Source organism: Pimephales promelas, chromosome 24 (genome assembly GCF_988280905.1).
Source record: "Pimephales promelas chromosome 24, fPimPro1.hap1.1, whole genome shotgun sequence".
In the NCBI taxonomy this organism is placed as follows: Eukaryota; Metazoa; Chordata; class Actinopteri; order Cypriniformes; family Leuciscidae; genus Pimephales; species Pimephales promelas.
This window is the reverse complement of record NC_142792.1, coordinates 15,103,108-15,119,673: the sequence shown is the minus strand read 5'-3', so window position 1 is coordinate 15,119,673 and position 16,566 is coordinate 15,103,108. Positions and strand designations below refer to the sequence as shown.

Sequence of the window (16,566 nt, the reverse complement as noted above, 5' to 3'; positions counted from 1 at the left end):
TACAATATGTAAAAAAATACAAAACCTGCTTCATATATCTCTAATAATGTGAATACAAAGTGCATAGCTACCATACATGCCTGTAGCACTACAACTAAAGGACTAGGCTAAGGAAAGGTATGTGGGCATTAGACACCCTCAAAAGTATAAAAATAATCAAATCAAATTATTGTACTTAGCATACACACATACACACACACAAACATTTGTTTTTACAGCTATCCAGTCCTGAAGTTCTCCATAACGTTTAGTGAATCTAAGCCTATATCTGTGACATGTGTAAAAGCATTTTCAGTCCATATTGCAGTGTTGTTAGGACAGACAGGTCAGTCCACAAATTCTGATGAGACTTAAAAGGAAACAAGACCACAAAACAAAACAAATAAATATGAAATAAATAAGACAAAAGCGTATTCATCATAACCGTTGTCCAGTCTTACACATCTTATATTTACAAATAATGCCGTCATAGAGATGACACGATAGAAACTCCATATAAAGGTGCTTCAGCTGAAAGGATGTTACCACAAATAGTCATATGTCATTCCATGATATGGCATATTCACACTAAAGCCACAAGCTGCCACCATCAAAATACCCATTTCAAAACGGAGCAGATATTAAATAGATTGCCCAGAGAGAAAATTAAAATTAATGTGCAAGTGAGTGTTTTGTGGGAAACAAATTGACTCTAACGCCACCCCCTGGATTTCAACAGAAGTATGTGTGCGCCAACATAATTTGTACAATCACAAACAATAAAATAATAATCATAATAATAATAAAAACTGACAGGACAGGCATATTGGACCATAGGAGAAAACTATGAAATATAGTATTTATACTCCTCATATGAAAGCTTATTGACTAGTAATTTATAATGACAATGTACAAGCTGTTGATTTAGCTTTTTAGTATTTTGAAAAGTGTTTTCCCTGGAGCATAAGAACAAAAACTTATAAAATAAAAAACAAAACGATCAGATCATGTGCTAAAATTTATACACAGACACACGCACACACACACACACTCACAGAGAGGAAGGGATATGAACACATACTGTAGGCTATATATGATGACAGTATAAATAGCAAAACGTTGGGCTTTTTGGCTTTGAGTGAGACCATATTGAAAATATCCAATTCTAAAAAATATTTGAAGACAATTAAAACTGTCATAATTAAACATCACTGTAATCTCAAAGTTGGTTTCATTTTTGTTCTTTTCTTGCATTTACATACAAAAATATATATTGGGTCCATCTCAAAATTTGCCCAACTCGTTGCAAAACAAAATAAAAAAAATCTCCTTAGAAGGCCATGCAAAATACATGCAGAATTTTATCAAGACAATATTTTCCTTAGCGTTCATGCTCGACACTGATCTTTACCAAAAACCTTAAATCTACACTTTTGGATATTTACATTAGTACGCTGAATACAAGAGTGTTGCTAACCAGGCATCATGTTTGGCTGGCCATTCCCAGTCTGGTTCAGTGAGGAAATGTTTGCAGTAAAACACTAGGTGTTGAGTTTGGTGCCCATTAGTGGCTGAATACAGAAATCCTGCATTGAAATCAGGGTTAAAAAAAAAAAAAAAAAAAAAAAAGCCTGCCATAATTTATTCACCTTCACATCATTAACTTTTCTTACATTAAACGCAAAAATGTGATTTTTTTTGAATGAACATCCTGCAATATTTTTTTAACTGTAAGCATCAATCTTCAAATTGCACCATAAAAGTCTGTCAAAAGTCATAAGGACTACATTTAATGCGAACATATGGCTTTAAAAGGAATTAATTGTAATACAGCACACAAGTCCATTTTTAGATACTACTCAGGTGCTTTTTGTCGTTTTGGAGTTAGATAACACTGAAAAAAATTGTTGCTGTGTTAAATAAAGTACAATCGACTTGGATGTTTAAGTCATTTGCAACTTAAATTACATTAAACTGACGTAAAAATGAGCTGAATCTTGGATAATTTCACCAAAAAAAAGTTGAAAATTGCTTAACTTATTTTGAGCAATGTAAAAACATATGTTGTCATAGAGAGCCTAAGTCCCGCCCCTCCGCTTCCGGCTCATGGGACCTTATTTCGGAAAAAAAATATGAATGGTAGTCAATGGCGAGAGACAACTTATCTTTTTATTCCGTCTGAACTGTGCCCTCAATTACACATATGATGTTTGTCAATTTAAAAGATAATTCTGAAAGTCAAAAACGTCGCAGGTTGTCATACAACAGAAGAGTAACATTTAGGTTTATGTGAAAATCGCTCTGTGAACTACATCTCCCGGGAAGCGAAACGAGATCCGCTGCTCGTGTGTGTGCAGTCTGGTACAAAACACTCAGGCAGGACGGCGTAACGTTACGATTATAACGTAAGACTGTAGAAACAATGACAGACACCCTCAATAAAGTTAGCTTCATTCATTGAGAAAAAAAAATGTGCGCCTTTGGGGTTTGTAGTCTTTGTAATTACGTCTTATACCTCAACGGTTTTACATCAAACTGCAACTTTCTTTACTTTAAAATGTATCTTTTAAATTGACAAACATCATATGTGTAATTCAGGGCACAATTCAAACGAGATCAAAATATTTGTTGTCTCTCGCCATTGACTACCATACAATATTTTTCCGAAATAAGGTCCCATGGTGGTCGACCGGAAGGGGAGGGACTTAGGCTCTCTATAACGTATTAATCATATTTTTTTTTCAGTGAACCCTAGTCCCCATTCACTTCCATTATATGGAATAAAGCAGTCAGATGTTCTTCAGAAAATAATTAGTCCCTTAAAAGTACATGGTGATGGGAAAAAAAAAAGGGAGGAAAAATTGTGTGTTGATGCTTTTGCGTTCTCACAAATCATTGAAGTTCTTTGCGAGCGAACGTGAAATTTCAAAAGCCTTGAAATATATTTTTCCTCCCATCTCAGATTTTTTCCATCGCCTTGTCCCTTTAGGCACTCCATATGAAACAACATGAGGGTGAATGACAGATTTTTTTTTAAACATTTTTCAGTGTCCTGTCCCATTAACTACAAACCAAGAGAGGGAACAAACAGAGCAGGCCTTAAAAATAAAGACGAAGACAGAACAAAATAAATATATAAAAGGTTAAGATCAGAAGCTTCCCTAAATGATGGCTATATCCCAGCTGGAATGGTGGAATATCCTACATACTATCCACTGCAGACACAGTCACCCCAGAGGAAGGGCACAATGGTGCTCAAGGGGAGAAAAGTGACAGGGTAGGATTGTGGTCACTGTACAAGTCCATTCTCCACATTTCTATGATATGTAGATCCAGCATTCTGCGTTTGAATTGAGTGAGATAGCGAAAAAAGCAAACTCCTTTTCCCTGATCTACAAAAAAAAGAAGGGGTGCACTGGAATTGTGTGGTACCAGGCTCTGAAAAACAAGGAAGGTTTTCAGTCGGTTTGATAAATAAAGGTTGCTTCGACTGCAAAGGAAATGAAAGAGACACATTCTCAACAAGGAGGAAAAAAAAAAACAAGGATCCAGCTGCTCATGAATCGAAGGCAATCCGAGAGAACGTCTTTGAGAGCGTCTGAGGGGGCAACGCTGCGCCTCTGACTCTCGAAGGCTTCTTAAGAATGCCAATTCAGTACCCTGGGAATGTGGCATCACCACTCCTCATCCACTTCCTGTTCCATTTTTATTTGGGAAGAGGAGTGCGGTTGAATAGACGAGAGGATTTCTTGACTGCTCTGCACCTCCTCTTTCTCAAGGTCCTCGTCTTCCTCTTCTTCCTCCTCTTCTTCCTCCTGCTCTTGCTCCTGTTTTTTCTGACAGCAGGGCTTGTAGAGATGTGGGTCAATCAGAACCTCCCCGAAACGACCTTTATAGATGATGCCACAACATACCCGCTGCCTAGAGAGATTTGAAAACGAGCTCATGTCAATTAAAAGTATTCGTTCTGATGAACTTTGAAAGGTCAAACTTGATTCGGCAGAGTGAATACCTCTTCCAGTATGTCAGGTCCAGGAAGGAAAAGACTGGAGAGCGGGCGGAGCCAGGAGTCAACTCAGAGTCAGAACCCTCGTCTGATTGGTTACTGTAGCTGGGCGACTGGGCGGGGCTGGTGCTGGAGGTGGTGCTGTGAGCGTCTGAATCTGTTAACAAAGACATTTTTATGAGGAACATGCCGAGAGCAATTTCATGTTTTGTTTGATTTAGTTTTGTGATTCAGTACTCACTGTGTCTCTTTAGCTCCTTCTGAACTCTGCTGATCTGGTTCGGTCTGATCCGTCTGGATAGGGATTTGACTTTCTTTGACTTCACTGTAGTTTTCAGACTTGGTCCCCCTCGTGCATCAACCACCTGATAACAATAACAAACAATCTCCATATTCAAATGTAATATTTATTCTAGGGCTGTCCAATGATGAATCGCGATTGCTCGCATCCAAAATAAAAGTTTGCGTTTACATAATATATGTGGGTGCACTGTGTATAATTATTTTGTATATTTATATAAATACACACACATGCATGTATATGCAAGACAAAAATATTATTTATATAAAATGTGTATATTTATATATAATATAAATTATATATAAATCTAAATACATGAAAATATTTCTTAAATGTATTCAAGCATGTGTGTGTATTTAATACACACACATGCTTGAATACATTTAAGAAATATTTTTATATATATATATATATATATAATAATTATACACAGTGCACCCACATAATTATGGAAACACAAACTTTTATTTTGGATGCGATTAATCGTGATTAATCGTTTGACAGCCCTAATTTATTTATTTAATTTTCACACAATTATTTTAGTTAAACAAAACAGTAAAAATATTTATATTAATATGTGTTCTGTATAGATCAGGTTTATGATTGTTTAATTTATTTAATTATTGTCATATAATTTATATTATACTATATAAAAACTATTTTTAAATAACATATTTATATAAAAAAAAAAACATAAATCTATATTTATTATTATCGTTAAGATCACCAACAACAGTTTCATCAGTGGAGCGAACATAATTACATATCTTATCATATTAGTTGCATTAGATTTCATTTTTTATCATGAGAATCATACTGAATTGAAATACTGTAGTACAATATAGCTAATTATTATTAATACTATTACATCTGTTCAAATACACATTTGTATATGTAGAAAATTGTTTAAATATGTGTCATCCTTAGGATTCCCATTTCTTCCCAAGGTTTCATCTGCATCTACTTTATCATGTTATAGGGAAGCTGCTTTAAAACAATAAGGTTCGAGAATGGATTTGAAAAGACTCAGCCTGGTTAAATCAGCGGCACTTACATGATTCCAGTTCTTCTTGGAGCCGACGGGAAGCTTCTTCCAGCGTTTTACCAGCAGGACACAAGCGTTGCAGATTTCACCAGAGCGAGTCTCACCTAAACTGTAGAAGTATCCCATTGTTATATCATTGTAATAGCAGCATGCATATGTATATCATCAAAGTTTTCATGTTATGAACAAACATTATTTTCTCATTCTTCTAAGAGAATAGGTCTGATCTCTTGACTAGAGACACAATATACAAATCCTGTTCTTACTGTAATATAACCAGGCAGATGATAATATCATGTTAATACAAATGAACCTCACACACAAGAGATATACTCACCCAAAGCAGCTCTGAAAGTCTCTCTCGTAGCGTTTGCTGTCAGTGAAACGAGAGCTGGAGGATTTTGCCCTGCAGATGCAGCATCCATCAAGGCTGCGGTACATCTTTGGCTTATGAAAGCCAAACATCTGTGACACAAGAAAAACAACTCTCTTTTTGGTACTTCGGATGATTCAGAATGATTTAACGCACACGTTTAAACACATTGGCTGCACCTTACCATAGTAGTCCCAAACGAAGTTACTGTTATGGTCCTCATTATTATCAGTGTAATAACAACAATGTAACAACAACAACAATAAATGTACTAATAATTATAATAAACACACTTTGTAATTTTAATGTAATAGTTAAAAAAGTTGTCATAGAAATATAGGTTAAAAATTACACAACTGCTTATTGTTGTCTTGTATTTATCATACTATTTTTATCATTTCTGTACATACATTTTATATATGTATACACACATGTACATATTACTTTATACGTATAAAAGAAAATGTATTATGTGCTGTTAAATATAGTTATTACAGCCGTATTTATGTGTGTGCATAGGCCTATATAGAATAACCTATTGCACAGAGAGAGAGAGAGAGAGAGAGAGAGAGAGAGAGAGAGAGAGAGAGAGAGAGAGAGATGAAATATGGGTTATCATCAGTCATCATCACGTCAATGGGATAAGAGCTTAATGGACCGAGTGCTCCGTCTTATATAACCTCGTGCTGACGATGGAGCCGGACAATACCAGTGGCCTCGCGCATCGACAGATCGGTGACAGTACGAGGCATCAAATAATTCATACAGTATAACTGGGTCATTACTGAGGAAGCATCTGTCCAAAGTCAAACCATTGTATTTTTATTTAAATTAAATATAGAAAAAATATATTGAGAGAGAGAGAGAGAGAGAGAGAGAGAGAGAGAGAGAGAGAGAGAGAGAGAGAGAGAGAGAGATTTCTAACATTTAGCCTAGGCTCTGTACAGTGTGAGTTCTGCTCTGACGCAATTCAACATGGCAACGCGTTTGAGAGGAGGGGCAGAAAATGGGGGCAATAAAGTAAAGCAATGCCGTTGCGGAAACCATGATCAAAAGTGCCATAACACATCCAAGTGTGTCATCTTAAGTTATCCAGATAGTATCGAACGGACATTATCAATGTTTCGCGATGTTTAAATGTACACGCGCGCGCACTGCAGTGAAATGGTGCGTGTGTCCCGCCGTATTCATTCACCGCCCACCAGCTCGCGCGGAAGCATGGCACGCCACACGGCTTCTTTAAACACACACATTCAGCATGTTTTCACCACAGTTTCACCGACAAACTACCCTGCTCTGTACGAGCAACTCATTCGCGTACTTTCCTGGGTGCCAGTTGTGCTCAAAGAAGAAGCACGGTTGAATTTAGTCGAACTGTTCGACCGCTGCTCTTTGTTTTCCGCGCGACTCTGCGTCAGTGGCTCGTGCGACTCACTCCATGCTTCGCGCTCGAGACTGTAAACACATGCGGTCCGACCGTGCAACAAATTCGCTGAAGAAGAGCATTGACTGCAACAAAACACGCATTCGCATGTGTATGTCCTTAATATGACAACTTAATACACTTTTTATACAATTCAGAATGCTACAATTAAATATCGATTTTCTTTGCTCTACGTTTAAATGCGTCAGTGACACCGCCTCCATCTCACATTAAACGAACATCTAACAGTAGCAGAGCTCTAGCCATTACATGAACCCTGAACTCATTGAGTTAGTAAAGCAGAAGTTTGTAAATGCTGTTGATGAGCTTGTGAAAATGCGGGTTTGTTTTGAACTGAAGCACACCCACCAACAGCAGAGCAAGAGACCACACGCAGTCAGACGGCATCGCAAGTTCAAAACGAGTACAACTAAACTTGTTTTAACGAATGCATGCAACACCAAATACACATATTTGAACGTGCATGTTCACTACTGTAATTTTATATGCTTTCAACCAGACTACGAACGCAAATTGTTTATTTTAACATGCAACATTGTCCGTTTCTGTCAAAATACTCATCTATAACGCATTTTTTGATAGTGTCTGTTCTGACTAGTGACATAAAAGTCAACTCTGGCTTCAAATAAATTAATTCTGTTATCAAACACTTAAAAGCGATCATCAGGAAAGGATGCAAGCGCCCTAAAATGTGTAGCGCCGTGTAACCCATAGGCAGCATGTAAACACTAAACTTACCGCACGCTTTAATTCTACAGCAAAATGTTAAACATTTCCAGCAAGCTTCAAAAGTGATCTTACACATTTCTGATGAACGCGACAGCTTTCAACCGGGCATCGCACTGTCACATAACTTCTTAAGGGGGCCTTACGAAAGGCGAATTATGACATCTTCTGCACAAAATAACTTTTACAAAAAAGACCTTTATTCTTACCTCGACTTGGATCAGTTGAAGTCAAACCACACAGCGAAAGCCAAGAGTTACAAGCGTTACACATTTAACAATGCGCCACTCGTTACTGTCTCACTTTCTGTCTGAGTATAGTAAAATGTTTACGCATGCGCGGACGTCCATCCACCATTTTCTGAATTTCTTCAATCAACCTCATTTGCATACGCTGCTGACGTTTGACTGCGTCTGCATTCTATTGCCCATAAAAGGAGAAGAAAATTACGCGGGAAACGTGGGCGGGTCTGGTTGCTAGGGCAGCAGCCAGTGCGCTGAAATCCCGGTGGGCGGAGTTACGCTCTACTACTACGAGGACACAGCAGATGTCGGAACAAACGCAGCAGCACATCCTTCTTCTCGCTCCGTGACGGTGTGTCCGTCAGCCATGAGCACATGTCCGCAGCTTCGTCTCTAAGATATAGCCTATTCATCATCACGAAAGAAGTTTGACTGAGGTAGCCGGGCTGTTTTGGCCCCGCTGCAGAGTAATTAAATAGACTGAAGGAACGTAACGACATTAGACCAACATTCACCAACATTTCGACCAGTTTGTTTGATCGTTTTCCTCCTCAAAATTTAATATATTCCTTTATTTGCTTGCAAAAAAAATATTCTTAAATAGATGGTTCACACAAAAATTTAAATTCTGTCATCATTTATCCTTACCCTCAAGTTGTTCCAAACCGGTTCCAAATATGTTCAACAGAAAGAAAGAAAAATCATACTGGTAATTCATACAACTATCCCTTTAAACTGTCAATTATTAAGTACAGTGAGTGTTTATAATACAAACAGAAAACATGAACAATTTGAATTTTGTGCATTAATGAGTACAAATCAGCCAAATTTAAAATTGACATTAAAGGAGTAGTTCACTTTAAAAAAAAAAACGTTTGCTGATAATTTACTCACCCCCATGTCATCCAAGATGTCCATGTCATTCTTTCTTCAACGAAAAGAAATTAAGGTTTTTGATGAAAACATTCCAGGATTTTTCTCCATATAATGCACTTCAATGGGAACCAAAAGGTTCAAGGTCCAAAAGACCGTTTCAGTGCAAACTGCAAACTGTTCAAAGGGCTTTAAACAATTCCAGACGATGAATAAGGGTCTTATCAAGCGAAACGATCGCTTATTTAATAAATAAATAACAAAGTTTAAGTTTTATAAGCTAAAATGCTCGCCTTGCTCTGTTCTGTGATACACGTTTGTGACTCTCCTGTTCGAACTCGTTAATCAAAATGAACACATCTTTTTTAGAGTCATCTCGTTCATTGAATGAACCAAATGACACGGAAAAAAGATTTGTTCATTTTGATGAACAAGATCGAACAAGAGAGTCACGGACGCGCATCACAGAAAATAGCAAGGCGAGCATTTGAGCTTATAAAACTTAAACTTTGTTATTTTTTTTTTAAATGAGCGATCGTTTTGCTAGATAAGACCCTTATTCATCGTCTGGAATCGTTTGAACAGTTTGCAGTTTGCACTGAAACTGTCTTTTGGACCTTGAACCGTTTGGTTCCCATTGAAGTCCATTATATGGAGAAAAATCCTGGAATGTTTCATCAAAAACCTTAATTTCTTTTCGACTGAAGAAAGAAAGACATGGACATCTTGGATGACATGGGGATGAGTAAATGTTTTAAAGTGAACTACTCCTTTAATACCAACTTTTTTCTTGGGTTATTACATCACAATCACTCCCTGCTCTCCCCAACAGCAAAATCTCAGGTCTCTCTAAAAACACTTATTTGATTCCTACGAGCCAAATGCTGACCGTTTGTTTCACAGATGCCATCAGCGTGTCCCTAAACTAAAAATAACATTCCACGAAGAATGACTCTTCATAGAGGAATGTTCTCTGGGACATGAGTGTTGTCCTGGAATACCAGTCCGGTGTGCACACACATTTCAAAGTTCAGAGAGGACACACATATTGGACATGAGGAGCAATTTTAATGAGTTGCTTCACAAATATAAACATGATAGTGGAACCCACTCATTTTTACACAGGGAACTTTTCATAATATATGATTGATGTTATGAAGCATTTCATACAGGGGGAAAAACAACATTAACCAGTATGGATGGAATGAGACCGAAAGGATTTAAAGGAACAAATTAAATTACAGCAACAGCACTTCTCCAAGATCTAAAACGCCACATGCATCAGCACTCATCCATCCAGCCAGAGGATTCTGGGATTTCAGCAACTAAGTCGACCTTTACACAGGATGGATCTTCCATTCTATACAAAGTCTGAACACATCAATAAAATAAATAAATGATACAGTGTCAGCATACTGCATAATTCCCCACAAGATTTAATTAATCTAAAATCAGAGTGTCACAAACGAATTGTTTGAAAATAAATACATACAAATGATCCGAGTCATTATAAAAAGAAAGAAAGAAAATACACAGGTTGATGTACTACAGATGTCCAAGATTAAATGGCGAGAGTCTTAAAAAAAAAAAACTTTAATGTTGTAACTCATCCTGTAACAAACGTGTTTATTCCACAACTAGATTTCTCTCAGCATGGATTCCGGATTAAAACTGAGGCATATAAAAGATGAACAAACATTAATTTCTTAATTTCTAAGCAACGTGCAAGTAATGCAGTAATTAAACATGGATTTACAAAATAATGCTGCATTTAGACTTTCAATTAGTGATTCATTTAATTAGTGACCCAGTTACTAGGGTTTACACTTTATATTTAAAGCACCACACAAGGAACTGTGATATTTAAGATTTGAGTGATTTTAACTGCGACTAAGGTTACTGGGAGGGGGGTTGTTATTGCTTTCCAGGTCTGATTTCCAGTGTTTCTTTCTTAAACATAAAAAAAAAAAAATTCTAAGTATCTAAGAATGAAGTTAATACTCATTGGCAACATAAACGCATCTTCCCAAAGTGTTCATCTGATAAACCAGCCACACACAATTCTATCACACATAAACTATAAACACATCTTGTAACATACAGCGATTCACATCATGTTGGAATGTCCTTTTTCTCCAGAAAATTAATTTGACGGGCTTTTAACCAAGAGAAAGTTTCAAACTGACGTCCTCAAATTCATCTATTCAAACTGCCAGCCAATCAGCACATGGATAGCGTCAGTTTAAACACGCGTCACAGACATCGATTTACTGATTAGTCACTGTGAACACTTGATGTCTGAATTCCTCAAGTATAGTGTGTCGGACGTGTCTTCTGTCAGAACTAAGGCTCCTCAGCAGTTCTTGACATACTTAGCACAAAAAAAAAAAAAAAGAGACGGCGCATGATGCGAAGCCGAAACGCTAGCGGACATGACCGTTGCTCGCATAATGACCACAGTTTTAAAAGCAAAATCCACAGGGAAAAAAAAAAACCGAGTCTTCTAACAGTTAGAAAGAGCACAACTCCAAATATTGCTACAAAACACACTTCTGAAGTTCAGAGTTCATTTCTTTGGGGGGGGTGCAGGAGACTCAGATTGAGAGAAGCTTTGATAAATCCTCAGTTCTTCCCAGGTCAGCAAACGCACAAGGCAGAGTAACGTTGTAGAGCCGCGTTGGCCCTGAGGGTGGCAGCAGAGAGGGGGAGCAGTCTGAATTTGAGCTCAGTATGTGGAATTACAGCTCAACGCTTTTCGTAAAGGAGGTCTCCAGAGTGATGGGAAAGTCATTGAGCGTTTCCAGGACACCGACGAGAGAGCTGACGGTGAGCTTGTCTCGAAGTAACGCGTTCTCCTCGTACATGCGTGCGATGACTGGGCATTCGGCCAGCAGAGGGAGCCACTGCGGCAACAACCGGTCTCTGTGAGAGTGGGATAGACATGCAGACATCTCTGAGTATTTGACTTTCAGATGTTTTATTTAAAACACCAATAAGCATGCGTGTGTCCGACTCCTTACCTTGCCCCGAGGCAAACTAGCAGTTGGAATTTGCCATCCTTGCCAATGTTGCGTGGCATATTGTTAATGGCGTTGATGTATCGACAGAAAGATTCACCATTCAGACCAAGAGGTTCTGGTATTTCTTGGAGGTCTCCAATCTGATCTGCATTCTCCATAAACGCTACTACTCTCTCTGGACAACACACACAGCAACAGGTTTGTTAAACGTAATGTGTTTTTATGCAGGAAATTAATTATAAAATATTTACAGTGTATTAGATATTTCAAGCCACATAAACATATGCTAACAGACACACACACAAAGCCTAAATGTACTTCTGGAGGACAAAAATTCAAACTTTGTTATAAACTGTGTAATATTTCACTCATAAATGTAACATTTTGAAAACAGCACCCACGCTTAATGTCTTTAAAAGGATCTAGCTCTATATAATGAAGCCTTAAAAATTAGCCAGGAAGTTTTTCTAGTTTATTTATTCATTTTTTTTCATTTATTTTTTTATTTTACAGGGACAGTGCTCATTAATTAACAGTAAAATAACTGTAAATGAGCCAGAGTTAGCTCAACAGGCTAATAAAAAAAATAAAATTCTAAGTATCTAAGAATGAAGTTAATACTCATTGGCAACATAAACATATGCTTGAATGAATATCTTTGGTATAGAGCTCAAAAATATATTAGAGTAACAGTTAGTGCCGTATACTTTCACAGGGAAACGTTTAATAAGCTTTACCGTAGAAATCCCACACAAAGACATTTTTCTGAAAGATTCGAGCGGAGCGAAATCCATGTTGGAAGAAATGCTCCAGTGCCCACACCAGACCACCCTCACCACACAGCAGAACCGTGAGACTGCCCCTCTGAAAGACAACATTTAGGTTCAAAAAACACAAAAACAAAGTGACGATACTCTTAAATGGACACATCATACCTCTTTCTCTGGTTTGTGGTAATGCTTGATAATATTGTTGACTGCTTCACCGATGGATTCCTGTATCTGAACGGTTGTTGGTTCTGAAGAGAGAGAGATTGTTAAAAAGGTTGAACACCTAAACACACTAAGTACTTCACAACATTAAGTTAAGAATAATGTAAATTCATATTAGATGAAGACAGTCATTTCAGTAGATTAATAAAAGAGTTTAGAGGGTTGCCTCATGGAGGCGGCCATTTTGAGATCACATGAGCAGCCGAATACTAATTAGGCTACTTCATTTCCCTAACCCCCATGATTTGACATTTTAATGAATTAATTATGGCTGACTATTAACTCTTTCCCTGTCATTGACAGAATTGTCCGTCATTTATGAGACAACGCTTCCCTGCCACAGCCATTTCATGTCTTAACTGTTATACGATAGAAAGCGCCATTATCTTCTGAAAGAGTAGAGAATCTCCAGATCAAAATTTAAATAAATCTTTTTGTTTAAAATGTTGCATTTTTTTTTAAATTAAAAACTCACCCGCATTCAAGTGTTGATACAAAAAAGAATGCATGAAGCTAAAATAAGATTTATTTATTTTTTAAAGCGGAGGTGTTCTTCCTTTTGATATATTGTAGTATTCTGGCTGCCATAAAAGTTTTGTGAAAATGATCAAAAATGCTGGCAGTGACTGGAAACTTAAAAAAAAAAAAAAAAAAAAAAAGCTAAGCATTTATTTTTATGTGATGCTACATTCAAACCACTAGGTGTCAGTGTAAGTCTAAGCCCCCGACAAATCAAACATTAGTGAAAGCACCTTTAAAATACAAGTTAAACTTACTGTTTCCACGTCCTGTAAGTGATGTGATGCTAATTCGTCGGATCTGGGAAGGCGATCGCTGAAGGGGCGGAGTCTTAGCCCCTCGGCCTCCTTCATCATCATTGCACGGAACTACAAATTCACCGATCAGAACTCGCTCAAGACTGCCATCATCCACACCTTTCCCCAGCCACCTGCCGCACGGGAACCTGGAAAGGATTACAAGTGAATAACAAGAAAGCCATAAAAGGAACAAGATGGAGGGAATGTGAAGAGAACAGAGTAGGCCGTACTTGTACGTGTGGCCTGTGATCTCATTGCGGACCATGACACAATCCACCAGCCACTTGGCAAGCAAGCCAGAATTATCATGACCCAGCTGCACTGTTGTCAACTTCCCGAGGTTCTGGCGCTGTACATACAAAACAGATAAACGAAAAAGATATCAGAGGCGTTAAGCAGCTGTCTGAGAATAACCGAACAACCCGTGTAAGGGTGTGTGCTGCATTTTGAAAGTGAGCAGCGGAAGGACAACAAGACAGTGAAAGTGTACAATGTACCATCACTGATTCAGATTTACTATCGCAACCTATGGCTCTAAAAATATTTACAGAATTAACTAAACGGAAGTGTACAAGCAGGGTCCAAAATGAACACATCATAAGTTCCAAATTTGAGAAAAAATATGGCTTGCCGCCGGGTAAAAACTTGCAGTTTTTGTGGCTTGAAAATAATAAATATGGCATTTTTTTAATCCAAGTTTATTTTGGATCCTGTATGCAAGTAATAAATAATAATAGAAACATTTTGTACGGCTTCTACAGATGTTAATGTTAGTCTAATTTTCTAGTCTGGTCTAATTTTAAATGTTAAATGGATAGTTCCCCCAAAAATGAAAATTCAGTCATCATTTACTCACCCTCATGTCATTGCAAACCTGTATGAATTTATTTCTTCATTTTGACATTTTGAAGAATATGAAAAAAATTAAATTGGGGTTTGGAACAACATTTTTGGGTGAACTATCTATCCATTTAATTTTAGATTTTTTTCCCCCCATATTGCACATCAAATCGAAACATTTTGGGAAGATTTTAAGGTAGAGAGGAACCCAAAGAAGCAAAAGAGGTGATCTCTCTAAGTGGAGGAGAAGAAAAATGGAGAGATGAATGAATGTAGAGAGAGGGAGGAATAAAATGGAGGGATGTGCACCTAACCTTGAAGGCGATGGAGATGTGCGTGTGAGGCCTAAAGGCAGACTGCGAGAGGACACAGAATGAGTTAGAACATGATGGATGATTGACAGTAAGACAAATGGCAGTGATTGGTTCTATGAGGTGGGATGTAAGAGTAATACCTCCTTCCTCAAATTTATTGATTCATGCATATATAGAGAGAGGGGTTTTGATCACTAATACATGAATCACCATCTCAGTTTGGGAAAAAAAAAAAAAAGAAACAATCTGAACATCTAGAAAATCTTTTGAGAAAATCTGAAAAACATTTTGAAAGGTCAAAGCAAAAGAAAAATTTTTTCACAACAATTGTAGTTAATAATTTAATCCCATCACAAAAATCAAACATTTATACTTTTCCTTCCCTGCTTCCCTTTAAAATAGCTAGAATGTAACTATACCCTTGCCTCATTTAGAATATGTGGTTCTATGAATATGTAAAGTTTGTGACGTCAGAAATACCAGCGATTTCATACCGTGGTTTTGAGACGGTATTTAATTCACTGAATTTTTAAGGAGAAAATACTCAGCAATGGTGTTGACTTTTGAATTTGCACATGGTTTGTCTTAAGGAGTAGTTCGCTTTTAAAATAACTTTTGCTGATGATTTACTCACCCCCATGTCATCGAAGATGTCCATGTCTTTCTTTCTTCAGTCGAAAAGAAATGAAGGTTTTTGATGAAAACATTCCAGGATTTTTCTCTATATAATGGACTTCAATGGGAACCAAACGGTTCAAGGTCCAAAAGACAGTTTCAGTGCAAATTGCTAACTGTTCAAAGGGCTTTAAACGATTCCAGACGATGAATAAGGGTCTTATCAAGCGAAACGATCGCTCATTTTATCAAGCGAAACGATCACTTATACTCAAAATAATAACAAAGTTTAAGTTTTATAAGCTCAAATGGCTGCCTCGCTCTGTTATGACTCTCCTGTTCATCAAAATGAACAAATCTTTTTTCGTGTCATTTGGTTCATTCAACAAACAAAATGAACGAATTGACTCGGGAAAAGATTTGTTCATTTTGATGAACGAGTTCGAACAGGAGAGTCACACAGAACAGAGCAAGGCGACCATTTGAGCTTATAAAACTTAAACTTTGTTATTTTTTTATTAAATGAGCGATCGTTTCGCTTGATAAGACCCTTATTCATCGTCTGGAATCGTTTAAATCCCTTTGAACAGTTTGCAGTTTGTACTGAAACTGTATTTTGGACCTTGAACCGTTTGGTTCCCATTGAAGTCCATTATATGGAGAAAACTCCTGGAATGTTTTCATCAAAAACCTTAATTTCTTTTCGACTGAAGAAAGAAAGACATGGACATCTTGGATGACATGGGGGTGAGCAAATTATCAGCAAAAGGTTTTTTTTAAAATTAACTACTCCTTTAAAGCATATTAAAAACACATATAAACTTGATTTTCACCACAGGGGGCCTTTAATTCTTTTATATATTTATACATATATACTTTTTTATTCCCTTAGATATTTTGTTCAGCTAAACTTTCCATAAACAGCTTCAATTTAGCAGATGTTCGAGGACCTGCAAGCACAGTCAATTCTGCGGATGG

General features: G+C 37.2%; 2 protein-coding genes across 4 annotated transcripts in view; both read right to left on the bottom strand.

The window, feature by feature from the left end:
- Positions 1–3,457: 3,457 nt before the first annotated feature.
- Positions 3,458–8,223, bottom strand: sinhcaf (SIN3-HDAC complex associated factor). The gene is made up of 6 exons (XM_039667578.2): positions 8,084–8,223; positions 5,669–5,796; positions 5,341–5,440; positions 4,227–4,350; positions 3,992–4,142; positions 3,458–3,900 (listed from the first exon to the last, which is right to left on the bottom strand). Exons 2-6 carry the CDS (start codon positions 5,794–5,796, stop codon positions 3,654–3,656), a joined length of 750 nt encoding a protein of 249 aa, XP_039523512.1. The 5' UTR covers positions 8,084–8,223; the 3' UTR covers positions 3,458–3,653.
- A 1,814-nt stretch (positions 8,224–10,037) lies between these two features.
- dennd5b (DENN domain containing 5B) overlaps positions 10,038–16,566 on the bottom strand; it is a 40,470-nt gene continuing 33,941 nt past the window's right edge. For 2 of the 3 annotated variants that reach the window (XM_089126646.1, XM_089126648.1), the window contains 7 exons: positions 14,974–15,015; positions 14,050–14,168; positions 13,778–13,965; positions 12,945–13,027; positions 12,747–12,873; positions 12,010–12,184; positions 10,038–11,911 (listed from right to left, as the gene is read on the bottom strand). In XM_089126646.1, coding sequence (XP_088982772.1) covers positions 11,728–11,911; positions 12,010–12,184; positions 12,747–12,873; positions 12,945–13,027; positions 13,778–13,965; positions 14,050–14,168; positions 14,974–15,015 — 918 coding nt within the window. In that variant the 3' untranslated portion in view covers positions 10,038–11,727. The remainder of the gene's footprint in view (positions 11,912–12,009; positions 12,185–12,746; positions 12,874–12,944; positions 13,028–13,777; positions 13,966–14,049; positions 14,169–14,973; positions 15,016–16,566) is intronic. The other variant, XM_089126647.1, reaches the window with a different exon arrangement.